The sequence below is a fragment of the Ictalurus punctatus genome, chromosome 23, assembly GCF_001660625.3.
Source record: "Ictalurus punctatus breed USDA103 chromosome 23, Coco_2.0, whole genome shotgun sequence".
Classification (NCBI taxonomy): domain Eukaryota; kingdom Metazoa; phylum Chordata; class Actinopteri; order Siluriformes; family Ictaluridae; genus Ictalurus; species Ictalurus punctatus.
This window is the reverse complement of record NC_030438.2, coordinates 16137164-16164461: the sequence shown is the minus strand read 5'-3', so window position 1 is coordinate 16164461 and position 27298 is coordinate 16137164. Positions and strand designations below refer to the sequence as shown.

General features: G+C 42.0%; 2 protein-coding genes across 4 annotated transcripts; one reads left to right on the top strand and one right to left on the bottom strand.

Moving 5' to 3' along the window:
* The first annotated feature begins 257 nt into the window (after positions 1-257).
* Positions 258-6625, top strand: cep72 (centrosomal protein 72). Its single transcript, XM_017452667.2, has 12 exons — positions 258-414; positions 617-747; positions 1116-1308; positions 1388-1502; positions 2392-2564; positions 2668-2735; positions 2823-2859; positions 3104-3268; positions 3453-3592; positions 3813-3906; positions 5895-6073; positions 6335-6625. Exons 1-12 carry the CDS (start codon positions 300-302, stop codon positions 6458-6460), a joined length of 1536 nt encoding a protein of 511 aa, XP_017308156.1. The 5' UTR covers positions 258-299; the 3' UTR covers positions 6461-6625.
* A 494-nt stretch (positions 6626-7119) lies between these two features.
* LOC108256536 (tubulin polymerization-promoting protein) lies at positions 7120-26874 on the bottom strand. 3 transcript variants are annotated; one of them, XM_017453502.3, is made up of 6 exons: positions 20972-22909; positions 20769-20827; positions 18523-18609; positions 16661-16990; positions 11234-11387; positions 7120-10889 (listed from the first exon to the last, which is right to left on the bottom strand). In XM_017453502.3, the coding sequence occupies exons 2-6, from the start codon at positions 20795-20797 to the stop codon at positions 10680-10682; spliced, it is 810 nt and encodes a 269-aa protein (XP_017308991.1). In that variant the 5' UTR covers positions 20798-20827; positions 20972-22909; the 3' UTR covers positions 7120-10679. The 3 variants fall into 3 exon arrangements, with proteins under 3 accessions (XP_017308991.1, XP_017308993.1, XP_017308995.1); XM_017453504.3 differs by lacking the exons at positions 20769-20827; positions 20972-22909 and adding an exon at positions 26618-26874; XM_017453506.3 differs by lacking the exon at positions 20769-20827 and having other exon boundaries at positions 20972-21718.
* Between the last annotated feature and the right edge of the window lie 424 nt (positions 26875-27298).

Here is a 27298-nt window from a genome sequence, read left to right as displayed (position 1 = left end):
AACGCGTATTTTTGCACGCACACACGACACATTGCTGTTTAAAAACATAAAAACAATGCACAATCATGTTATTTTGTTATTTAGAATGAAGAGTGCGATTTCATTTATGGGTAGGCAAGTATCATTGGTAAAAAAATATATATATATTTCAAATATGTCTGTTTCGTAAAGGAAAGAGTCGTTATGGAGCCGAAATAGTCGGCTCTTATTGGTGAGCCGAGCCAAATGATCTGACTACCTGAAAAGAGCCGAAATTCCCAACAACAGCGCTTATGAGGTGAAGTAGGCGGTTGAGAGACATGTGCATGCGCACTGCGTCTCACCGGCAGTTTGAAACTATGGCGGCGACGCAGTGTTTATCAATAACAGAGCAGTGGATACGGGAAAAGCTAAACCTTCAACACCAGTGTTTAGGTGAGTATGTTTTAGAATACGTGTTATAAATATTCTACAAGGACATACCAGAATAGAACAGCACTCATTTCAACTCACTTAAGTCTTGTTTATCCTATTAGCTTAGCGTGTGGTGCTAATTTCTTCCTTTATTATTATTATTATTATTATTATTATTATTATTTATTTTGTTTATTTATTTTTTTAACCCTTTCACACTCAGCGGATGTGCGTTCACTGCGCCTGCCAGGAACATATGAAACAGGAAAAATAGGCCATTTGGAACTTGCTCTGAAGAACTTTGTTCGCTTGAAAAGTCTAGACTTATCTCACAACGCCCTCGTTTCTGTAGAGGTTAGTTTCCTAATGATGTTATAATGTTTAATAGTGTTGCTTAGTGTTATTTTTCCTGAAGGAGATGTTTCTTTAACGTTTATGGAAGGAGTCTCCAGTGTCAGTGCTTTGTAACAGTAAGTTTTCCAGCACGGGAAAGTCTCCAGTGCTTACTGGTTTCTCTGAAACATAATCAACTTTGGGCCACTTCAGTAACTCCTTGTTGGGTTGCGTAACCACCCCATTGTTGATTATTTTCCTATAATAGCATGTCCAATCATGGAACATATTTGCCCCCCCCCAGCAGGGATCATGATTTTCAGATATTTCTATCTAATATAATTCTGTGCTGTGTGTAATTTTCCTTCCTTTCCTGCACTGTTTTCCAGGGCATTCTGCATTTAAAGTTGCTTGAGAACTTGAATCTGTACTACAACAAAATCTCATCTCTTCAGGACGTCCTGTCTTTAGGAAGCCTTCAAAATCTAAAAGACCTGGATCTGAGACTGAACCCTGTTGTGAAAAAAGATCCCTACTACCGCCTGAACTTAGTCCAGGCAATCTCGAGGCTTCGTAAACTCGGTACATGTTTGTTACTCGGTACACTGGACGCTAGGGTTGGTTTTAGATATATGTGAATGCTTGGTTTATTTGTTGACAGATGACTGTGTTGTGAGGGACAGAGAGAGAAAAGCAGCCCTCATGCACTTCTCTGCAGAGTTGGGACTCGAGTTCAGTCCGAAATCCCCACTTTGTGCAGTGGAGATAAGGAACAGGTGATTACATCTTTATACTTTCAATTACTAGGCGTGTAGAGATTGATTTATTAAAATAGTTCATCCATGCAGATTCAGAACAGTGTGTATTAGGAACAGTTCCTCAAATAAAGTCCATTTCTAAACATGCAGCTCTTTATTACTGGTGTATTATTATGAAGGAGGTGTGGCCTCTGTGCCTGTAACAGCCAAAAGGGGTGTAGCCTCTTTGCCTTTCAGTAGCAGTCAATTATTACCGTAATTACTAGATGTTCAACTGTTCACGTCCCTGGACTCAGAATTAAATGAATTTGTGTGAGATGATGATGATGTTCACAACTGCAAAATTACGTTAAACTGTATGGTATGTCGTTTGTTTATTTTCAGATGAATCTTGCATTATTAAGACATTAATAATAGTCAATTATATGAATTATTAGACCTTTTATTAAACATTCTCGTATACTGGAAGGATTTTGCAATTGAGACGGCCCTTAAAATGGCTGACTCCCTGATCAGTGCCCTGACTACTGAACCAGGGAGCTAGTTGAGACATATACATGGCCTCTGTGTCACTCCATCAGGAGGAGATGTGGCCTCTTTGCTTTTTAAGAACAGTAAAGAAGTTGTGGCCACTGACTAAAATGAAACTTTTTGCATGATACCGAAACATTTTTTGTTGCATTGTATCACACTGAAACAGCTCCAAATGGTATTGTCTGGGTCCACTGGTTAACCGTTTTATACATGTATATTGTGTATTGTTGTATTGTCTCAGAAACAGATAGACACCCTTATTTCCAATACCAAATTATTCTCAGCAACAAAGGAGCAGAAATAGTAAAACCATATAAATGATGACATTGTTTTATGATTGAATGTTTTTTTTTTTTCTTCTTCTTTTTCACAGGAGCAGCAATCCTAGGATTGCCTCGGTGAACAAGATGATGATGTCGAAGCTCATGCTCCGGGAAGGCAACGAGGAAACGGTACTAAATCACGACTTTGACAGGAGCCGGAACATACTGACACAAGACGCTCACACGGAAGAGAACAACAAACCAGAGTCTACTCATTTACAAGGTTGCCTAAGTGACTTCAGTGTAAATATTTCACATTTACAAGGGAAAAATATTAAATATTGAATATTATTTTGTTGTGGTTTTCCACTTTTTTTTCTCTTCAGAAAATCCCTCTGAACTTCTAAAGCTACTTAGTGGTTATGATTCAGGATTGCTGTCGTCACAGAAACAGGTGCATCTTGTTTTAATTGTGTGACAATATTTGGTGTGTAATAATTTCTGAGTCATTAAAGTGATTATTGTTCATTCGTCTATTTAGGAATTTCAATCCAAACTTAGGAAATGTCATAAAACTGGTGAGTGTAATTCATACCCTGTTTAAAAGTCTGTTTGTCCACAAGAGGGCGCTATTTCTCTTCTTCTGTCAGAACACTCTATTTAGATCTTTGGCGGTGGTTTGGCTCTAAACAGTCGTGTCTCAAAATATCGGCTCAAATGATGCTCTTCCTCGTAGTTTGGGTTTGAAACCAAAATGCACCACGTTGTACAGTTTCTTAAATATAAGTAAACATTAACTTATGATACTTTTGCAACCACCAGAGACTCGCTACACAGTTGGAGTGCAACCATCGAAGGATGCTCCCAGAGTCACCTTTGTTGAAGCACCTGCAAAAAGATGCATTTCTCGTAATCTCACACCCATCAGGACACAGGCAGAAGGTTATTTCACGCCACATCCCAGCAACAAAAATCCTTCTTCACGAGGTATTTGTTTGGGATTGAATTTGGGATTTGGGCAGTGGTAAAGATAGTGTATTAAATATGTTGTTTTTTTTTTTGTTTTTTTTTGCAAGTTCACATGAGCCGGACGAGTTTTATGTGTGTGATGGATTCAGGAAAGTTGTTGGATAATTAATGATAATTACTCTCTCTTAATATTCTTTTAAAGGAGATGATCAGCCAGGCTATTTGTTAAAAGATTACTCTGAAAGGAAACTGCACCCACCTAGACTAACATACCGAAGCTCTGATGATGGAGAACGCGAAGGATGTTCAGGTGCACCCGAGAGAGACAGAAAACCCTGTAAGGTGAGAGCGCATTCATTAAGCAAGCATATTTATGAGCACTGCTTTTTAGCAAGTCTTGTGCTTAAGCGTGGTCTCAGGCACAAGGTCAGGCCATGTTGGATTTCTATTTCTATTGGAAATGTTATTATATTATTTAAAAACAATTAATGTGAAGTTTAATGCCAAACAGGATTGCAGTAGGGGACTGCTAGTTTAAGAAGTAATGCTCTTTTGTGTACAGGGAGCGTATAGGAAACCGATGGAGTTGCTTCTCAGTTTGGTGGATGAGTACTGGTCTGGCGAGATGAAGGATCACAGTACCAAGCACTTTTTCAGTGAGTGAAAATCCTCTATGCAGCATTCATACACGTATTTCAAGCAGTAATGTACACACAGTGATGTTTCATGTATGCACTTCTGCGTATGAGGGTGTGTCTCTTCTGGGATAATATGATGTACACAATATGTGTTGGAAACAATGGATATAAAAAGTCTACACACCCCTGTTAAAAAAATCATGTCCGAATTTTTTCCACCCTCGATGTAAAATTCCAAAATAAAACGGGTGTTTTCAATCAGTGGGATAACAATCAGGTGTGAGTGAGCGTCCTGGTTTATTTAAGGAACAGGGATCTATCAAAGTCTGATCTTGTTTGTGGAAGTGTATCATGGCATGAACAAAGGAGATTTCTGAGGAACTCAGATGCTCATCAGGCTGGAAAAGATTACAAAACCATCTCTAAAGAGTTTGGACTCCACCAATCCACAGTCGGACAGATTGTACAAATTGAGGAGTTTCAAGACCATTGTTCCCCTCCCCAAGAGTGATCGACCAACAAAGATCACTCCAAGAGCAAGACGTGTAAAATTTACAAGGTCATAAAGGAACCCTGGGTAACTAATCTAAGCAACTAAAGACCTCTCTCACATTGGATAATGTTAATGTTCATGAGTTCACCATCAGGAGAGCAGTGAAGGACAATGGTGTGCATGGCAGGGCTGCAAGGAGAAAACCCACTGCTCTCCGAAAAGAACATTGCTGCCCGTCTGCATTTTGCTAACAGTCACGTGGACCAGCCAGAAAGTTATTGGAAAAGTGTTTTGTGGACGGACGAGACAAAATTAGAACATTTTGTTTCAAATGAGAATAGTTATGTTTGGAGAAAGGAAAATACTGCATTCCGGTATAAAACCCTTATCCCATCTGTGAAACATGGTGGTGGTAGTGTCATGGTTTGGGCCTGATTTGCTGCATCTGGGCCAGGATGACTTGCCATCAATGATGGAACAATGAATTCCGAATTATACCAGCGAACTCTAAAGGAAAATATCAGGACGTCTGTTTATGATCTGAATCGCAAGAGAAAGTGGGTCATGCAGCAAGACAACGACCCTAAACACACAAGTCGTTCTACCTAATAATGGTTAAAGAAGAGTAAAGTTAATGTTTTAGAATGTCCAAGTCAACGTCCTGACCTTAATCCAATAGAAATATTGTGGAAGGACCTGAAGCAAGCAGTTCATGTGAGGAAACCCACCAACATCCCAGAGTTGAAGCTGTTCTGTACTGAGGAACAGGCTAAAACTCCTCCAAGCCGACGTGCAGGACCGATCAACAGTTACCGCAAATGTTTAGCTGCAGTTATTGCTGCATAAGGGCGTCACACCAGATACTGAAAGCAAAGGTTCACATACTTTTGCCACTCATTTTCCTCAATAAATAAAATACCAAGTATAATAATTTTTTTTTCTCATTTGTTTAATTGGGTTCTCTTTATCTACTTTTAGGACTCGTGTGAAAATGATGTTTTAGGTCATTTTTACGCAGACATAGAAAATTCTAAAGGGTTCACAAACTTTCAAGCACCACTGTATATATGGTACATTTATAACAGCCAGTGACTTAATCTGATAAGATATGGAATATGATTCTTTAATGCTTTTTCATTGCCCAAAGTTTATAAAAAACTAAGTGTTTTTCTCCCCTAATACCATGTCCTAAATCTGGCTACTGGAGTGCTGGATGTCTGTCTTCTCACTGGCTCATGAACCAGGAGTTGATGACTGTGGTTTAACTGGTCAAACTTTGGATGCAAAAAATAATAATAATGTGCACTGCATCAGATTACAAAAACATGACTAGTAAAACAAAGGTTAACAACCAGATCCATTCAGTCACCATCACCAGATACATGCTGCTGTGAAACTGGTGCAAAGCTTTACACCCTTTAGTGTGTGGACCCATTCGAGAGAGACTAGGCAAGATAATGATGCACCTACATGGCGTTTGTGGTTTGTCTGTTTGTTTTCCCCTTGTGTGTAGTGCACGCTGTGCGGATCCTCTGTATGATGGAACAGGAAGTTAGGAACGGGGAAAGCGAGATGGATGCTCTGAGAGAGAAGATCCAAACACTGAACGACCAGATAGACCTACGGAATAGAGAACATCATTCGGAGATGCGGAGGCTTTCCGAGCAGCTAAAGCAAGCACACGGCAGCATCGTAAGTCTGCGCAAGTGGTCTGAATCATTTTCACACATTTAATCACACACGAATCAGTTAGAATGAGTCATTCTGAAGATGATTCAGACTCCATTTAAAGCATTGTAAGAACTCCAGTATTTCATTTTCGTGGGTATTATGTTAAAAGTGTGATGCTTTGTTGTACAAATATCTTTTGTGTAAATCTTAAGTGATGTGTGTGGGTGTGTGTGTGTGTGTGTGTGTGTGTGTGTGTGTGTGTTTAAAATCTTTTTTTAACAGGAGCATCTTGATCAGGAGTTGAGGAGTGTTTTGGAGGAGAATGTGTCTTTGCAGAAACAGCTTATCAGATTGGAGCAGCAGCTCCTCTCCGATAAGCTGAGGGAAATGCCAAACGCACAACGCTGAGAAGATCTCATAAACCGTGATAAGTTTAGCCAGCTACTCCAAACATGCTTATCTCATACAGATCAGAACGAGTTTTAAAAATCCATATCCTTTCTAAAATTCTGCAAAATGTGTACTAGTCTTTATTTCTACAGAACTGTTGAAATAAAGTTTCTTTATTGGTGGCTTAGTTGTATGAGCAAGAACGGTTTTAACTCATTTGTTTCGTGAAGTTCATGCGAACCCCTGCCTTTCTCTCTGTCACTCACGCACACAGACACACACACACACTTCTTGAGCAGATTTGATGAAATGATGTCATTCACACTTGGCCAAAATTAGACCCTGTATCAGATGTTTCTCTTGGACAAGGCTTAATTTGTCCAAACGGAAACTAAAGCAGCATCGTACACAGTATACAGAAGTAAACTAATCATCTCTTATTGTAAAGTCAGTTGGGGATAAGTAATTCATTAGGAACAGACATGCTGAAACTATCAGAAAACCAGTGAATGTATAAAAGCCATATACTCATTTTATACACCACTTATTTTTAAATGCCATACAATTTAAAAAAAAAAAAATTTCAGGTAAGGAATCAAATAGTTTTATGCACTGCTCATTTAAGCATTGCTTTTAAATTTGATCAGGTGCACAAACGTAATGAGAAGGCAAAAAAACCTTTTAAAATTTTTATTTATTTATTTATTATTTTTTTAAATTCAGAACAATGCTACAACACACGGACAAGTTAAAGGTCTGTTGAATGTTACCTAAAAACACATAACATGCAACATGGCACTGTAACAGATAGAAAAATAATTATATGAAAAATAAGACCACATTTTTGTTCCTCGAAAACGGTGGGTTTACAGTATTTGGCGTCAAAGCACACAAAACAACAACCATTTGTTAAAACACAAGAATATTTCAAACTTGCTCTTTTGAATTAAATATGAGTCACTTTCCAAGCAGGACCTAACAGGAACAGTGTGACAGTACACTGGAAAAATAGATGTTCTGTAGAAGAATATGTCTATACATGCTGTAATCTTCCTTCTGAGAAACCTGCTGCATATTTTTGCCCTGTGTTGCTCCATTCAAACCGTGTGCTAAGCATCTCATCCAATATTTTCAAAGAGAATGGTATTAAATACCATATATCACTGCATCAGCAGTGCAAATAGAGATAATAATAGAGATTTACCCTGTCGCATATCTCAGGATATTCTTTGTCAGGAGAGCAATATCTGGTGTCTCTATCAAGGTTGAGTACCACACCTGTATGTAATGATGGAACATTTTAAAAGGGAATCCTATGACCTTGGGGACCATTCAAGGTTATTTCTTGTCATTTGGCTAAAATGCAAACATTGTAAACATTGCTCATTAGACTGGAAAAATTGCATGTTATGAAAGTTAAAAAAAAAAAAAAAGTTTTAAAAGCTTTTTAAGCGATTTAATTCGGAACACATTGTAATTATTAACCAGACTTTACAAATATTACTGAAATACATGTCTATATTTCTGAATTATTTAGTTCTTGATCGTGGAAGCCCTTCTCTTAGTTAAACCTGGGCTTTGGGATGAGACGATAATCATCAAGATGATATATCGTGTTCTCCAACCCAACGTTAGCTTCCAGGCTGCACGTTTGGGCCGCATCTGAAGTCCTAGGATACGGTCAGAATAAGAGACCCGTGACGGGAGTCTCTATATAAAAGAGGGAGGAGCGTAATATAAATTTCATCAGACGATCACAAACGTCACATTAAATGACAGCGAAAGTTTGTATTTAGAAAAGTTTTAAAGGTACAGAACACTACATGCACTTTTATTTAGTTGTGGCGCTGCCATATGCTAAAGTTTGTGCCTGGCTGATTAAATTGAACTTGTGCTCATAAACAGTGATAAAAGATCAACCGTAATGATATAAAAATGTAATGTCAGCACGTGTCTGAGCTGATCAGTAAGTGATGACGGTTGTGCATAGTAATATAGATAGTAAACTGTAAAAGACAGTGTTATCATAAACCAATCATATGATCCACTCGTGACTTCCTGCTGTCTAATCTCAGTGCCTTTTTTTTAAAAATTTTTTAATGTGACCGGTGTCAACAGAGAAGAAAACCGCGTATCAGCCAGTGTATCATGTTATGCCATCAAGCGTTAGCATAAAAACACAATTATAAACACTATTAATATTTTCGACCCTATATAATGGACTGAAACATTAACAATATATTATTTATTTATATATATATATATATATCTATATATAGAAAATGTAGACCACGAATGGTGATGCAACAACCGAGCAGAGCGTACGAGCCGTCAAATTCGGTGACTATTTAAAGACTTAAAAACACAGACTCACAATCTTATATCAGTAGACATCACCTCATGGATTCTGAATAGGGTACACTAGGCTTATACCAAAAACATTTTTTTTTTTTTTATGTAAAACAAAACTGTACAAGTCTAATCTGATCACAGGCAAAGATGCACCATAAAAACCACAAGTATAAAGGGCAGTATTAAACATTTGTAAAAGAACTAAAAAGCTAAATTGAAAACATTGCCAGATAGTAAAGAGGTCACAAATAATGATGTCTAATCACAGAAACAACAATTCCTTCTTATAGAAAATGAGGTCTGATCAAAAAGTCCTAAGATGACATGGAGAATTCTCATTTCTAATTGGGTACACAAGGAGTTTTCCGGTATCCACCAAAAAAGTAAAATAAATAAAAGACATTGATATCTATCCATCCATCTTCTTTACCGCTTATCCTATTCAGGGTCACGGGAAAACCTGGAGCCTATCCCATGGAGCATCGGGCACGAGGTGGGGTACACCCTGGACATGGTTAAAAATGTATCATGTTTATGAGCTGATATCGATTTTAGGTGAGTTGTACTTATTGTGTTCAGAGTTGAGGCGTTTTTTTTTTTTTGTTGTTTTTTTTTTGCACTGAATCATACAGCTCTTGATGTGAGCGAAGACATGGATAATTTCCTTTTTCAGTCCCTCCAGGATTTCGTGATTTTGCGAATGCAGAAATGAACGCGAAATCGAGCAAACTCCTCAATATTCTGAGGATCTTACAATTTTTCGAAATTACCGCGGATCAGTCATTTCCGCAGGGCAGGGCCGAGACGCGTCGTGAGACGTCGTCACAACGCGCGTTCAGTCAAAGCCCGGTTCGATTCACGTGCGTTGAACATGAGTACAGCTAAAAGGTCTCATTTACCAACGAACATCACTGCGAAAGATCGAGCAAAACATTTTTGTGCAATTGCGATTTCACCAATTCAAGTAGTTTTCGCTTTAAAAGAAAAAAGCACACACAAAAAAAAACTCCACAATTTTCATAGCAAATTTAGAAAAATAAACCGCAGCAAAATCGAGCATTTTTTTGGCCGCAACAATCACAAAAAATCTCTGAAATCCTGTACGGGCTGCCTTTTCTCTTCATTGTTAATAATTATAGTATTGATCTGATGTGTATCAACGCACTGATCTCATTAAAACCAATGGCATGTGGTACGTATTTGATGGGTACCTAAAATCCTTGAGAGAGTAGCCTAATGTAGATCTGTTTAGAACCAGTTCCAGGTATAATGCTGGAAGGTAACCATGACGATAGCCTTAAAGAATGGCTTCTCTAAACTATATCTCCCTGCACTAAGCTTCATTTTCACAGAAAATCTCATGTATACATGTTGCTCCATTTTTTTCTGACCATTTCTGACCAATGGCTCGTTCCTGGAAGACCTTCCAGACAGAGCAGTTCGCTGCCTCCATACTGCTATCTGTGACAGATAAGACTCAGAACTTTTTGACTAGACCTCGTATGTGCTATCGTAGACATTCTGTCAAACGTCTTCCATCGGTTTAGTGTTTTCTTTGTTCGTCTTCACGTCATCGTTCACAACTCCTTAATATTTTTGTGTTCTCCACTCTGTTCTGCCCTTCTGCAATTTCAGAGTATGATGATAATCTTCATTCTTGATGAGGAATGTACCAGCCGGCTGCATCTCTTGTCTGTCGATGTAAACATTGTTCCAGTTCTCCAACAGAGCAGGAAACGGAAATCTCTTTCACAGAAAAAAAAAAAAAAAAGATGCTTATAAACAAACAGAAATAGCAAATATGATCCTGTTGTGCTTTACTTTCCCCTCCCCTCGCCTTGTCTGTTGATGGAATGGGGTTTTGGGGGTGGTTTAGTGAGAGATTTCACACGGGTTTTTGTTGTGGTTTGCCCTGGACTTTCTTTTCGTACGAGCCTGCATGTTTGTAGCCAGAGACGTAGCCGGACGTGTCGACCATGTCAACGCGGCCCGCTTTGCCTTTCCCGCGGCCTGTCTGGTCGAAACGCTCCTTATGAGAACCTGTGAACTTGGTGGTGTCGGTCAGACGGGACACGGTGGGCGATGCCACAGCTCTCTGAGCAGCCAAAGAAAAATAGATTAATCATCATAATCATATCACATAGTTACGATTTTGTGATTATCGACTTGCTTCCTGGTTAAATTCAGTGTTTTGTGTTCTTTCTGTACCTTGCTAAACATATACAGTTAGTTATATGGCCATCCCTTTAAAGCAGTTCCTTTGTTTTGATAGTTTATACTTTCCTTATCACTAAAAGTGTGAATACAAATGTTTCAAAACCATAACGATGAGCTGCACACACACACACACACACACACACACACGATATTTCAGATGGTTGTACAATTTTGTTTTGAGTTTCTAATGATAACTCTGTTCTGTTATGTGGCTGTGATTACCGTAACTCCAGATATAATTGGCGACTTCCCTTCGATCATCTTGAAGACCTCCTCCGCTGCTTCCTCGCTGGTTTTATCTTTGAAGCGCTTCCTGGCCAACTCAGAAAGAGCCTCCTTGAACTGGCTGTACGTGATGGTGCGGGCGGACTTGTTCCTGCAAAATGTTGTGGAAAATATAGAGTAACAAAATTGACTGTGTTCATACACACAGATGCACAAGACAGAAATACGAGCACATGCATTTAAGTTAGCTTTTATTCCTTTGGATTTCCATCATACTGATTTGCTAGCTTTTTTTAAAACAGCTTTGATTTAGCTCATTTTAAGAGCAATATTGTTGCAAAATTTGGGGTAAAGTGTCCTTTTTTTTATTTTAACAATTCAGGGAAAATCTCCCACTGTGCTTATAAAGCCTGTATTCATTCATCATAATATATTATTTGTATTAGTGTTATAGTATTAATATGTACAAGAACAACAGCTGTTCACGTGGGTCCTTTAACTTCTCAAACAGTAAACATCTCAGTCAGACTACTGACTTTTTTCCCTTTAATCCCTGTACCAGTAGCTTAAAGGAGGATAACACCTTGGTCATAAAAAATAGTGGTCCAGTGTAGAGGGAACACATTTAAACCAGCCAACAATTCCACATGATACCATTTAGAGCTGTGATGATAAAATGCTGACAAGACTGACGAGCATAGAGGCCACACCTCTTTCACTGAGACTGACAGACACAGAGGCCACTCCTCCTTCATTGGGACGGACACAGAGGCCACTCCTCCTTCACTGGGACTGACCGACACAGAGGCCACTCCTCTTTCACTGGGACTGACCGACACAGAGGCCACACCTCCTTCACTGGGACTGACCGACACAGAGGCCACACCTCCTTCACTGGGGCTGACAGACACAGAGGCCACTCCTCCTTCACTGGGACTGACCGACACAGAGGCCACTCCTCCTTCACTGGGGCTGACAGACATAGAGGCCACACCTCCTTCACTGGGGCTGACAGACACAGAGGCCACACCTCCTTCACTGGGACTGACCGACACAGAGGCCACACCTCCTTCACTGGGGCTGACAGACACAGAGGCCACACCTCCTTCACTGGGGCTGACAGACACAGAGGCCACACCTCCTTCACTGGGGCTGACAGACACAGAGGCCACACCTCCTTCACTGGGGCTGACAGACAGACACAGAGGCCACACCTCCTTCACTGGGGCTGACAGACACAGACACAGAGGCCACACCTCCTTCACTGGGACTGACCGAGGCCACACCTCCTTCACTGGGGCTGACAGACACAGAGGCCACACCTCCTTCACTGGGGCTGACAGACACAGAGGCCACACCTCCTTCACTGGGGCTGACAGACACAGAGGCCACACCTCCTTCACTGGGGCTGACAGACACAGAGGCCACACCTCCTTCACTGGGGCTGACAGGCACAGAGGCCACACCTCCTTCACTGGGGCTGACAGACACAGAGGCCACACCTCCTTCACTGGGGCTGACAGACAGACACAGAGGCCACACCTCCTTCACTGGGGCTGACAGACACAGACACAGAGGCCACACCTCCTTCACTGGGGCTGACAGACACAGAGGCCACACCTCCTTCACTGGGGCTGACAGACACAGAGGCCACACCTCCTTCACTAGGGCTGACAGACACAGAGGCCACACCTCCTTCACTGGGGCTGACAGACACAGAGGCCACACCTCCTTCACTGGGGCTGACAGACACAGAGGCCACACCTCCTTCACTGGGGCTGACAGACAGACACAGAGGCCACACCTCCTTCACTGGGGCTGACAGACACAGACACAGAGGCCACACCTCCTTCACTGGGACTGACCGAGGCCACACCTCCTTCACTGGGGCTGACAGACACAGAGGCCACACCTCCTTCACTGGGGCTGACAGACACAGAGGCCACACCTCCTTCACTGGGGCTGACAGACACAGAGGCCACACCTCCTTCACTGGGGCTGACAGACACAGAGGCCACACCTCCTTCACTGGGGCTGACAGGCACAGAGGCCACACCTCCTTCACTGGGGCTGACAGACACAGAGGCCACACCTCCTTCACTGGGGCTGACAGACAGACACAGAGGCCACACCTCCTTCACTAGGGCTGACAGACACAGAGGCCACACCTCCTTCACTGGGGCTGACAGACACAGAGGCCACACCTCCTTCACTGGGGCTGACAGACACAGAGGCCACACCTCCTTCACTAGGGCTGACAGACACAGAGGCCACACCTCCTTCACTGGGGCTGACAGACACAGAGGCCACACCTCCTTCACTGGGGCTGACAGACACAGAGGCCACACCTCCTTCACTAGGGCTGACAGACACAGAGGCCACACCTCCGTCACTGGGGCTGACAGACACAGAGGCCATGCAGAGGAACTAGGTTTGTATTTCTCAGTTTCAGTAATCCGTGTCTCTGTGAACTGTGTCTCCAAGGAGAATGGACTCTATAATAAACACAACCATGTGTGATAACACAAACACGCTGAGTCGGAGAACTTCCCTGTTCCACACTACCGGATGAGAATCCTCTGTTCTTTTGGAAATAGTCTGCATGAGCAGATAAAATCTTAAATACAGTACTCCAATCTGAACATCATTTCCAGCTGGAATAACTCACCATCTATCTAAAAATCTTTATTAGCATTTAGTGATGCCTGATTCCCTTCCTCATTCTTCCTGGTCTTCCTACAGTGCATTTGCTTCTTAAACGTCAGCGTAAAAAACGCATAGTAACGCACACACAAACAGCCATCGCTGTGGTGACGAATCACTTAAACAACAGTCCATAAAGCGCCGTGTCTCCCTGAGTAACCCGGCTGTAACAGCAACAAGCTCGGGTAAACACGCCCCCTTTTTGGTTTATTATTAATTTGAGCTCTCGGGCAAGCGGGCGGTTTTGTTTGGCCGATCCTTCAGCGCTCCATTCCTCTCTGCCTGCTGCATGCTGCCTAATGTCAGATAGGAAATTCAGCTCTTCAGGATGAGTGTGTGTGAGAGAGAGAGGCTCATGTGGATGTAAGCTGTTCACAAGATCACCTAGGAGCTAAGTTCCTAAAAGCCTTGCAGTGTGAAGAACATTATGAACACCTGTGATGGTGCTTTTGAGAAACTTTGTTCCGAGCGCTTAAAGTGAAGGCCGCGTTCCTTTGAGTAGTTCCTCACAGAAACTTTTTCTCACTAGCTCTATAAACGGAATACTAATAGTACCTGTCGACTTGCAAATTTAAATACCATTTAAGCTTGTGTACGTGTATGAGCATTTTCATTTGCATTACAATTCGGACGACGGCGTAGTATGACGCAAAACTCGTAGGACAGCCGTGATACGGTAGTGGCAATGGAGAAAAGTAAACTAAATGAACCAAAAAAAATATATCCTTATTACCTCAAGCTCACTAAAGAACGTTTCTGTTTATGCGAACCCCTTTCGGAGAACACGTTATCGCACGGTCTGTTACAGAATTCTGCCAAGATTTTATGGGGATCATCTGATACAGTAATAATATTCAGAATACACTGGTGGAAGAGTCTTGTTTGTTTTTTTCCCCCTCCCATTAAAGGGTCATGAAACCTCCCTCTTTCAGATCAAATCTACCTCTCAATGTGTTTAAAAAATGCAGCTTAAATGGGCGTGGCTGGCTGTGCGAAGAAGGGGAGGGGGAGTGGGCATGGCAGGGAAAGGCAGGGGAGGAAGAGGGGGGTGAGCCTTCAGAACACTCACAATAAAGATGGATAGTGAAAAAAAGTTTACAGATGAGGCTGAGGACTTCTCCTGAATCCCCAGGGCTAAATGGAGACACGATGGATAGCAGTGCAGGTCTTCTGCCCTGTCTATTTGAACCATTAGCCCCTAGCGTAACCATGGAGGAAAACATAACAAAACCGGAGGCAGCGTGGATGAAACAAGTGTCGGAATGGTAGCTAGCTAATAGGCTCGAGCTTGCTCGAGCAACACAAATGCTCGTTGCATTAACTGTCATGGTTAAAAATTAGACGCATATCTCATTTGAATGGATGGAAAAGTCCTCGGGACTGAGTACTGCATCACTGTTTAGACGCAAACTGCTTTCATGAGCAAGTACGAAGTCCACCTTTCTCCAATTCTCATAGCTCTCCCGAAAAAACACCCTGGAACTCTTACACCACTGAGACGAACACTTGCGACCCATCTGAACGCCTCTCTCATCTACTACATCTGTAGCAAAGAACCACGTCATGAATAATTAAGAGCCAGCGTCTTCTCATAGGATAAGAACACGCAGGCTCATGAATAATTATGAGACACCGATGCGTCATTGAAGTACTACAGTGCATTGCTACGTTACTGCCTGTGACATGTGATGGGACGAGATTTTCAATCCGGAAGACGAAGATAGCGGAAAAAAGCTCAAAATGAACCGGCTTTCTCCTACAATTAAAATTAACGGATGCTAAGATTGTGTTTTACGACGTGCGACACGAACACCTCGGTTAAAATCTCAGATGTCAAATGTCGTTTAGTGTTTCACGACGCTTTAATAATGTAAAGACGTATCGCGGAGACTCCAGGTGTCAGCCCATATACCGTACCTCCAAGTTATCACTAACAGCGTGCTTAAATATGTTGTTGCCTTAATGTTGCACCCTAATGAACTTGATGTTCGATCGCTCCTCTGACACTGAGGGTGCCTAAACATGCACAGCGTGCACTCAGTGCTTCAGTAGATTAGTCTCAAAACACCATCTTTAGCCCAGCACTCTTCCACCACTCTTGTCCTGTTTTAAACAAAACGCTACACAGTGTGCTCCTGCGGGATCTGCTCAGACATCTAAACAGCGCAGCCCCAAGCAGGAAGGGATAAAACATCAGCATATCTCATTAAATAACGCTGTGCTAAAGGTTTCCAGGTGATCAGATATACACTCGTGGTGTTTGCGCAGATTGTGGATGTTCAGGAGATGCGTTCGCTAACAGTTTCGATGTTGAGAAGAATTATGTTTCAGGATGAAGAACTCCCATGAGGCTGCGTTCTGGTCTGTGACACGGAGAGCAACAAACTGATTGCATCTCCTGTTTAAGCAGACCATAAATCCTCTCCAGACAAAAAAAAAAAAACGCATATAAACTACATGTGGGTTCTTTTATAGTAAGAAGAGTACCCGAAGCATGGGAAGAACATGCAAGCACCACGCACACAGGGCGGAGGCGGAAATCAGACCCCCAACCCTTGAGGTGCTAACCACTAAGCCACCATGTGTCAACCCCCCCCAGAAAAAAGAACATATTTTAAACAAATTTCCTTTTCCTTTTCCGAGAAGGCATAATAATGTTGTTACTAACAGGATGTGCCTGGTTTAACAAGCAGATCTTATCTAGTGAGATGACAAGCTTACTTGACTTTTGAGAAGACGATGTCCACGTCTGTGAGGGTGATGGTTTTGCTGTCTATGATGCCGCAGTCCTTACACAATTTGGACCAGTTCTTGCCGTGCATATCCTTGCCGGTGGCGCGGGTGTCTCCGTGGATGGCGAAGCGTTTGAAAGCCTCTTCTAGTGGTGTGAGCTCTACAGGCGTTTTGGCACCGGCTGCTCCTTCGTTCGTCCCGTTTGACTCAGTGGAGAGACGCTTGGCTCGCTCCCTGGAGTGCTCGCTAGGAACGCGTAGAGGCGTGCTGTTTGGCGTGGGGTGTTTAGCGCTCTGGACTTTAAACTCTTCCATGGTGCTGAAAGGAAAGAAGAAAAGAAAGTCTTCAGAGCTGGGCTCAGAGCACAGGGTCTGATGTGATATGCCACCCCTTCAGTAGAGGGTTAAGGGGCTAGCTCAGGAGCCCAACAGTGGCAGTGAATTATCAACAGACCAGCAGACCAACCACCATTGTGATAGCAATCATGCAACAGACTGCCACTTCCTGCATCCTTGTATGGTTTTACTTCACAACCTTGCCTTCAGAAACGCGTATTTAGATGTATCCAGTTCTAAAATGGTACTCGAGTCTCCTGTCGCAAAACAGCAACCACTCCCGACAAAGCAAAGGCTAACTATTGCTCATATAGCATCATAGGGTGGCTAAACACGCTGGGAGGAGAGCACTAACCGCCCTTTTCTATATAAATGAGCAGAAAGACGAACACCTTCCTCAAGAGTATTGACTCATTTATGGCATTTGGCTTATCCAGAGTGACTTACATTCATCTCATTTATACATCTGAGCAGTTGAGGGTTAAGGGCTAAGCTAAAGGGCCCAGTAGTGGCAACTTAGTGTTGCTGAGATTTGAACACATAACCTTAACCACTGAGTTACCCCTACCGCAATTTTAGAATATACTAGTTCATTAACATTTAGGCTCACTTTCAGTGATGCAAATCAGATTTATTTGTCTAAATTCTGATCCAGATCTGATATTTGCAGTGCTGTGTGAAATATATATAGTCTTTGCTTTTGTATTTTCAGTGGTTGATGGGAGAGAGCGATGCCATCCTTCCCACACACAGACGGTAAAAAATGCGCTCTTTCGGACACTTGGCCGTCCATTGACTAATTGGTGCAAAAAAAAAAAAAAAGACAGCAGCAGCATTACACCTGGCCTTTCCAACCTCGCACTAATCATGAAGCGCGAACAAGCTCAACACGCAGCCAGAATGAATCATCTCCGTGATGAAGGCTTCTCCTGCTAGGCTAGTCATTTTTGGGCTTCTCGTGCCATGAGCAGCCTCGTCGACGTAGGATGGGTTCTTTTTTTCCTCCTTGCATTTGTTATTGATCACATGTTACTGACGTGAAAGAACTGTCAAATCATAAGGCACGAATATGACCAAAGAGAGGAAAAACAAAAACAAAAAAACAATACCGTGATAGGGCTTGAAATGTGAGACAGGCTCTGCTGTGATCTGACTGAATGAGCAGCAGAGTCGAAATGCTCTAGCACCGAGGTGAGCCGCTATTAATAGACTATTAATAATGTGGAATAATCTGCGTAGCGATCTGAGCGTAGCGACACTCAAACCACGTAAAACATTTTCCCTCCTGATTACTGAGAGCACTGTGGGCTTCAGCAGACCTAGAACGAGAATTAGGGAGTCGTCTATAACAGCAAATGATATTTATAACTCCATTGTTAATATTGCTTACTGATGCTATGGCGAGGAAACAAACTAAGACTGGTGGTATTAGTGATAAATATGCTAAAAGGACAGGTTTCACATGCACACATACGTGCAATAAAACAAACCAAAAGCACCGTAACAGAGACTCACCTTGGTCCTGGATGTCCCCTTTCACTCTCTGTCCTCTCTCTGTCAGTGTGGCTCAGGTCAGTGTCTTGCCTCTCTTTCCCCGTGCAGCTGCAATAGCAAAGATCCTGTGTTCAGACTGTGCCAGCTCAAAGAACAAAGTACGGTCGTGACAGACAGATTTTCACTTTCACATTCACTAAAACCGCAAAGACACGCCGGGTCGATTTATGACGAGCACTCAGTGCTGCACATGCCACGGCTTCCAGTATAGAACGATCTAGAATAAAACGCATAGATTTTACAACTTCACTCATAGATTTTTTACAAAATAAAAATCAACCTCTAATTGCATTTCAAGGAAAATGGTCCAGATTAGCTGTGCCTGTTCACGACTAAACGTTATTTGGGACATTGGAAAGTTTCAGTCGAACACGACCAATGACATGAATAAAAACCAACCACAAACAAATCGGCGCCTCGTACTGTATGAAAATCGGCCACAAACAAATCAGCGCGTTCTAAGGTAAGAAAATCAGCCTCAGAACAAAGCGAAACCACACCACAGCATTCAGTCTGTACAGCACCACTATCTGCTCTTCACTGGACTTCACAATTCACACAAATTCATATTGGTAGATATAGTTAAGGTTACAGGTTGAGGTCGGCATTTGTTCATTAGAACGTTGGTACCAATAAATATCTAAGGGGAGATATATATATTATATATATATATATATATATACTTGTGGTGTAAAAAAAAAAAAACAGTGTTGGTCATAGTTTAGATTTTACAACTTTATATGTCAGTGTGAATGAAGTGACATTTAAATGTAATGTATATTTAAAAAAAAAAAAATTTAAACAGGCATGTACTAATTTTCGCCCAGGATTTTAGTTAAATAAATTTTAATGCACTGTGACATCTCTCTCGACTATTATTTCAAAAACCTAACCAGCACAAAAAGTAATTTTACAACAAAATCGGCACAAACAAGTGACATAATTAGAGGTCCAAACACTGCAGGAGCTGGAACCCTACTGTTTAAAATATTATTATTATTATTATTATTATTATCCATTCATCCATCTTCTATACCGCTTATCCTTCTCAGGGTCACAGGGAAACCTGGAGCCAATCCCAGGGAGCATCGGGCACAAGGCAGGGTACACCCTGGACAGGGTGCCAATCCATCGCAGGGCACAATCACACTCACACACCCATTCATACACTACGGACACTTTGGACATGCCAATCTGCCTACCATGCATGTCTTTGGACTGGGGGAGGAAACCGGAGTACCCGGAGGAAACCCCCACAGCACGGGGAGAACATGCAAACTCCACACACACAGGGTCACGGTGGGAATCGAACCCCCGACCCTGGAGGTGTGAAGCAAACGTGCTAACCACTAAGCCACCGTGCACCAATTATTATAATTATTATTATTATTTACTGCATTCATTTTTTTTCTTTAGATAGGGTGCCAACGTCACAGAGGTCATGCAACCACATCGCCTTTGTTTGAACTGCTTAGAATGTTTGGTATTTTCATTTCTTGAGTCACTTCTGAACAGTTTAAAGCAAAATCCGGAAGCATTTAGACACCAGGCTAACATCGTACACCATGTATTTAGCTTTTGATCAAACTCCAAGCATTGGGCTTAAATTAAATTCGCAGAAATAGGAAGGTTATTGTGCAGAAGAGGTCTACGTGAATTGAGAAACTGCTTGCAAACTCTTGTTTTATTGGAAGCAGCCTTGGAAAAGATCTTGAGCACTTCTGGTTTAAGAGCACTTCTGCATGCTGTCATTGGAAAGTCATCAACTTTCGTGTGGTAACAGTAACTCCACGTACGGGCCACATCACGTCGATTATTTCCCTATAACAGCACACCCCCAAGTGTTTTGTTCCTAACTCGTTTATTTTCCATTGGCATTTGTTTTGTCTATGGCACTAGTAAAACAGTAAGAAACTCTAGGTCTTCAAAACCGTTTTTTTTCTGAAAGTGTGTATAACTATTAACACCCCCGATAAATTTAACAACAAACAGTAGACTATTCAGCTAGTAGACTATACGATAAGACTATTCAGCCAGAAACAAACAACTGTCAGACTTTATTGCTGTTAGCGTTATTGTCATAAAAGTGTCAAATCACCTGGCACAAGCTTACAAAGGAAGGAAGGAAGGAAAGAAGAGACCACGACTAGCACTGAATCATGTTCTGTTTTCTCCAATCGCAGCCACTTAAGCAAGACGTCGCTCACCTCACAGCGGCTCCCATAGCACCCGACATCGCAACGTGCACAACCTCAGAGACGCCGCACTGCCATGGGAAAAACAAGAAACAAAGATATTCTCTGCTGTTTCAGCACTGTAGCATTGGAGCAAGCTAGCTACAACTTCACAAACTGCAGTTTAGCTATGAGGATCTCCAACCTGCACGTCCGCATAATCTCATCTCACTCACGTAATGTTCGCTCGGACTCCTCGTGCTCCTGCAGACTGGCACCGCTGCCCCACAAGCTCAAATCTGCATTCGTCACACCAACACACAGCTCGATGGACTAGAAGTGAGCTCCATAAGTCCAATCAATGCACAAGGGGACCCTCGAGGCCCACTTGAAGACGTCCCTATTGAAGGGCTTGGTGCATTACGGCTCATTGTAGCAAGAAACAAACCTTTATTAGTAGCTAACAAAACTAGCATTCAGCCAGAGATACACTGTGGGTCCATTGTACAATTAACACACACACGCACACACACACACTCACACACACACACACACACACACACACGAACAGATAGCGACATCACCAACTGTCACAGGTGACGAAAGGGCAGAAGTCACAAATAACGCACTTCATTTAACAATCCTGAGCATTTCTAAAGAAATAATTCAGCCAGAAATCTTCTCACCACAGCAATTTGTCAACTGTTCCAATTTCTTTTTTGTTCATTAAAGATTAACACTTTAGTTTTTATCCATTTAATGTTGTGGAATATCCACAAAACAAGCAAGTTCCTTCACCGGCTTCTCTCTTTCTATCTAGGACCCGCAAAGTCCTCCATCCTGGAGCCTTTTCCACTTAGTTATAGCTTCAACTCTGTTACTGTTACTAAGCGCTGACACTGGAGACTCCTTCCAGAAATGATCAATAAATACCTCCTCATAGAAACTCCACCATATACAGTGGATATAAAAAAGTCTACACACCCCTGTTAAAATGGCAGGTTTTTGTGTTGTAATTATTACAATTTGCAGCATTTTTATACAGAAAATTAAAAAAAAAAAGATACGGATGTGATCTGATGCATATATTTATGAAAGAGGTTCCATTACCTGTTAGCTACATTAGTAGTGCAAAACTAAAGAAGGACATTTTGGATACCAAACATTTTGACTGCATTTACGGGACTTTACGTTAGGTTTTTTTTAAGGACCACTGGTGTGCCTTAAAAGGTTTTGTGACTCTTTACAGTAGCAGTATCTATAGCTATGGAATATGATTTCCCCCAAAATGAATGTGACAGCTGCTTCATTCTCGACACAGAAAAGAGAGAGGGATAAGGAATGAGAGAGAGCGGATCTGAGGAGAATGTCGGGAATCTGCACGGTGATCGGCGCATGCTTACATGCATTTGCCTTCTGGAGATGCTCTGCACAGATGAATGCTTACACAATAAATTGTCCTATTTAAAACATCGACTATTTATAGCAGCAGTGGAAGCAGCGAGACTCGCCGCCCAAGCGACCGTCGAGAATCGGTTCTCTAATCGCGAGCCGAGCTCTGAGCAGCGGGGGTGGAGCTAAGCTGCTGATGTAAGAGGTAAACAGGAAGAGAGGTAGGCGTAGGTGCAGTGTCTCATCCTGGCATCTGTGATAGAATGATGCCACGCCAAGTGACCACAGAGAGAGATGCCCCCACAACCCAACCAAACACACACACACACACACAAATCAGACCATTGCATCATCCCAGCATAGACCAAACTTGACCCATGTAGCTGTGGTATAAGAGGAATAAAACACTTCATGACACGCTGTTGCAGGAAAATAATCAACTATGGGTTGTTAAGAGAAAATCCACTTTGCGTTGTCTGTCGTTGATTATTTTTCTATAAAAGCACATTTTATGCCTTACATATTGTTCTTCACAATGAATGTATCCTCTTTAAAAGCATATGAGCCATATGAACTCCATCTTGTTGAATTTGTGCACAGGTGACATGCTACAGAGACGGGTTTGGCATTGGTTCAGAAAAGTCACAGGCTGTACATAGTCATCTCTCTCTCTCTCTCTCTCGCTCTCGTGAGAAAGTGCAGGCCACAATGAGAGCCATTAATCAGCCGAGGTAAGTATGACTCCACACACTCAGGGTATGAATAAAGACACATCCTCTGCTCTTTGCACTTCCCAATTTAGCTGCATGTTACTGCATTTAAGAAATGTATTATAAAAGTACAACTATGCATTTATTCCATGCTTTATAAGTATACTGGTAGAACAAGGTAAATACCAAACAGTCTTTAATGTTACCCTGATACTAGTACATGAACTCTGGAGATACTTACTGCATATCCAACTCCCCTAACGTACACATAACACCATGATCGTGCTGGGACTTGATTTACTGGTTGGTGTATTCACTTTGCAAACATTCTAAGGAACTTACAAAGGAGGTAGAATTATGTCCAAGACATGCCAGAGCAGTTGGGGTTTTTTTTTTTCCTCCTGCAAGATCCCGAAAGTGGCCCAGGGTTGGAAATAAATTAAAACCCACAACCTTCCTCTCAGTAGCATACTTCACTGCTGATTTACAGATTTCTCGTGATCAACGCGCCCTTAATGTATGTAATATCCATTCATCAATCATCCATTTTCTGGACCGCTTATCCTACACAGGTTCGCAGAGAGCCTGGAGCCTATCAGGGTGTCAACCCATCACAGGGCACAACCGCACACACATTGACATTCACACACTGTGGACAATTTAGACACGCCAATCAGCCTACAATACATGTCTTTGGGCGGGGGGAGGAAACCGGAGTACCCGGAGGAAACCCCCCGAAGCACGGGGAGAACATGCAAGCTCCGTGCACACTGGGCAGAGGTGGGAGTCGAAACCCCGACCCTGGAGGCACGACACAAACGTGCTAACCTGTAAGCAACCGTGCTTCCCTGTATGTAATATGTAACAATGAGAAGTGGCTTTTATGGACAGAATTACTGTTACTACCCCAAAAGTTTATTTTACATTATCCTGGAGCGATTTATTCCTGTCATACAACAGACATATTGCACTTGCTGTACATTTAGTGTTACATTTAATGTTGCGGAACATCCGTGAAACAAGTTAGTTCCTGTTAGCACTTATGTTATAGCAGCTATAACGTTCTTTCCCTCACCAGCCTCTCTCCCTCCTTCTCTCTCTCTCTCTCTCTCTCTCCCTCCCTCTCTCTCTGTCTCTCTCTCCCTCCCTCTCTCTCTGTCTCTCCAAAAAAAATGCTTGTAATTTTATGGAGAAAGCACAAAGCTCTCTGTCCTGCAGATTCGGCTGTGGTGGAAAGCGTGAAACTTGAAGTTACAGACTGTTACAAAGTACTACATGGTTACACACTGGATCCTCCATTGAAAAATGTTAAGTAATCATCTCCTCACAGAAAACTTCCTTCAGTCCCACCAGGATTTTGCGATTGTAGAAACTAACACAAAATCAAGCCAACTCCAAAATATCAGGAGGCGCTCGCAATTTTTCAAAATTACCGCAGATTTTCCACAGATTTGGGCCGAGGCGCGTCATGTGACGTCATCACAACACGCATTCGTTCAAAGCCCTCTTCGGTTCACGTGTGTTGAACATGAGTACAGCTAAAAGGTCTCACTTCAATGATTATTAAATGATAATGTGTTTGTTCTAAACCTGCGAGCTGAGAATCAGACTTGAGAATCAATCAGATTTAAGAATGCACCAGAGCTGTGGTAGGAGTTGTCATTTATTTAAGGAGTCACTCAATTTCTGTTGTTGAGAACAGCTCCTGCTGTTGTTTTGGGAAACAGAGACCCCAAGGATGATCCAAACATTTTTCTCTCTCAGCTCCCAGCTGTTAGGAGCAAAAACTTTGGACTGTCCCGGCGTCCCTGTGGACCAGTACGGGTTTCGAACTTCCGGAACCTGTTGTGAACCTGAACGTGTTATTATATAAACAGTCAGACTGTGACTGGAACTGTGGCTAAATAAATATGGATATATGGATATATGTTGTGCATGACTGTTCTACCTCCATACATGTTTTAAGCATCGAAAATACAGGGCTCCAAAGTGGCGCAGCCGTCTAAGGTTTTATTCTACCATCAGCAGTTTAAAATCCAATGATGCCTGCCCATGCCTGGGAGTCTGTGGGAGTGTAACAGTGCTTACAGTCTGTGTGGTGAAAATGGCCTTCATTTCATCCCTGTCAATCAGAGTGATGAAAGTCAGTCATGGGCGCCTGTTAGCATGTATACAGGATAAGTTGGCACTTGACTCCAGCCACCTACGTTTGCCGGAGCAGTGTGTAAAGATGCAGTAGCTGCCGTGTGAGAATCAGTAAAAGCGTGTATTGTCTCTCGCAAATGGATAAAGGACATTCAGTAAGAAGGCGGGACTTGGCTAAACTAAGCCAAAAAAATTTGGTCAAAATACACAAAATGTGCAACTATACAAAAGAAAGTTTGACTGTATTTAGGCCACTGGCACACACAGCGCAACTTAAAAAAAACAAAAAAACATTTAAATAAGGAGGCACACGATTTGGTTATAGAAAATAAAAAGAAAAGAAGAACCATTGTGTTGACTTTCCAGGCCACTGCACTGCAATCCAGACCTGAAAAATCTGGCCCAAACTCAATCGCAATTGTGTTAATCCACAAAACATGCCTAAATAATTGTGTAAGAAAAGCAAGGATATGTATATTCAATTCAATTCCATTCAATTGTATTTGTATAGCACTTTTAACAATGGACACTGTCTCAAAGCAGCTTTACGGAAATATATAAACTCACGATACAGAGTTTAAGTGTGTGAATTTATCCCTAATGAGCAAGTCGGTGGAGACAGTGGTGAGGAAAAACTCCCTAAGATGATAAGAGAAATAAACCTTGGGTCTGGGTTTCCCCTCAAAAATTTTAATAACGTAATGCTTTCCAAACTACTCTCATGTTTTGTTTTGTTGTTGTTGTTTTGTTTATTTACCACCACAGCGTAAAATCATGTGTATTGAAAAATGCACAGATTTGTGCTTTTTATTTTGAGGCTAGCGGATTTCACCTGTTAAGTGGATCAACATTATCTATATTATTTCACATTTCCTTGTCATGCTATACAGTCTCACTCTTAACTGCATATTATACCAGAATGTGTCATTATGTAATGAATACTTACACCAAGCCTGACTACTGAATGGTGCAGTTATTACCAGGCCTTGCATAAGGAATGCATGAGATCATGTTTCAAAAAACAGTTGCTTTGAACTATTTTTGAATTCTTTAAAAAATAATAATAATAATTAAAAAAAAAAAAAAAAGTGAGTGCATTCACCTATGGTACATTTCATTCCCAGGTTTTTTTTTTTATTATTTAATTTATGTAAATATGCTGTATGAATATATGAGTATGCATGACGACATGAATGATAATTAAAGTCATTTCTGCATACAGGCTATGCAAGTGCTCGAGGTGTTACATAAGCGCGTCTTGGCAAAAAATCCATCGCGTTTAATCGACATTGCTGTTGTTGTTGTTTATCAAGTGAGGTAAACAACTGCGTTTACAACACGCGCGCGCGAGCTTGGCTTTACAAGAAACACCGACGGTCGAGAAAATTCGCCGAAAATTCGCTAAGTGAGAAATGAAACGACTCGTGCAAGAGTGGAAAATGGCTTCTTGTAAACATTGTCGCTGTCAGTGATGCATAAAAAATATCCCGGATGTTTATTTTTTATTTTTTTTCACATTCCACGTTCCTGCATCACTACGGTGTACAATATCTACAATACTGTATACCCCAGCAGCATCAACACAAACATTTTCTGTCAAACCCAAAAGCGTGTATTAAATTCAGACGAGCTTACGTGTGACTCTGCGCTGTTCTTCAGGCCTCTTCCTTTATTATATTTCCTTCTTTTGATACATTTCTCACAACTGTCTCACACGCGAATTCATAAGCACGTCCGCGCTCGTGCATGAGCCCTCGCGCTCTGATCTGCTCGCTGTCCGAGAACGAACCGTTTGTGTGTGAACGACTCTTTCGAAAGAGCGAATCGATTCGCGAGGTCCGATAACGGTTTTGTTTTTACATCTCACATTCCATCGCGGTCTCCTGTGTGAGAAAGATATCGTGAGGCTGTACCAACGCCTGCACGAGCATAAAGCAAACAAAACACCCGCCCCAAACACACAGTTTGATTCACTTAAAGTGGGTGGTTGAAAAGAATCGATTCACTAAAATGACTCGTTATGGATAGCTAGGATTCTCCCTGTGTCCGAAATGCCTCACTAATCCCTACAGAAAGCAGTTAATGCCTTAAGTGCATTATGGGTAGTAGCCTCTGGAGCAGGGCTATTCAACTTCACTGGCAGGTTGAGCACATTGAACAAGCACTCCACCCTGGGGGTACGATATCCGCTGCGGCCCTGTGTGTGCGGAGTTTGCATGTTCTATCCGGGTACTCTGGTTTCCTCCCCCAGTCCAAAGATGCATGCATGTCCAAAGTCTCCATAATGAGTGTGAATGGATGTGAGTGTGTATATAT

Excerpts from the sequence above, each read along its gene's own strand:
- cep72 (XM_017452667.2), top strand. The coding sequence starts at position 300 with ATGTGCATGCGCACTGCGTCTCACCGGCAGTTTGAAACTATGGCGGCG. Across the intron at positions 415-616 it reads CCTTCAACACCAGTGTTTAG|CGGATGTGCGTTCACTGCGC; the intron begins GTGAGTATGTTT and ends TTTCACACTCAG. Across the intron at positions 748-1,115 it reads ACGCCCTCGTTTCTGTAGAG|GGCATTCTGCATTTAAAGTT; the intron begins GTTAGTTTCCTA and ends ACTGTTTTCCAG.
- LOC108256536 (XM_017453502.3), bottom strand. The coding sequence starts at position 20,797 with ATGTCGGGTGCTATGGGAGCCGCTGTGAG. Across the intron at positions 16,991-18,522 it reads AGGGGACATCCAGGACCAAG|CACCATGGAAGAGTTTAAAG; the intron begins GTGAGTCTCTGT and ends CTTTCCTTTCAG. Across the intron at positions 10,890-11,233 it reads CAATTATATCTGGAGTTACG|AGAGCTGTGGCATCGCCCAC; the intron begins GTAATCACAGCC and ends TTGGCTGCTCAG.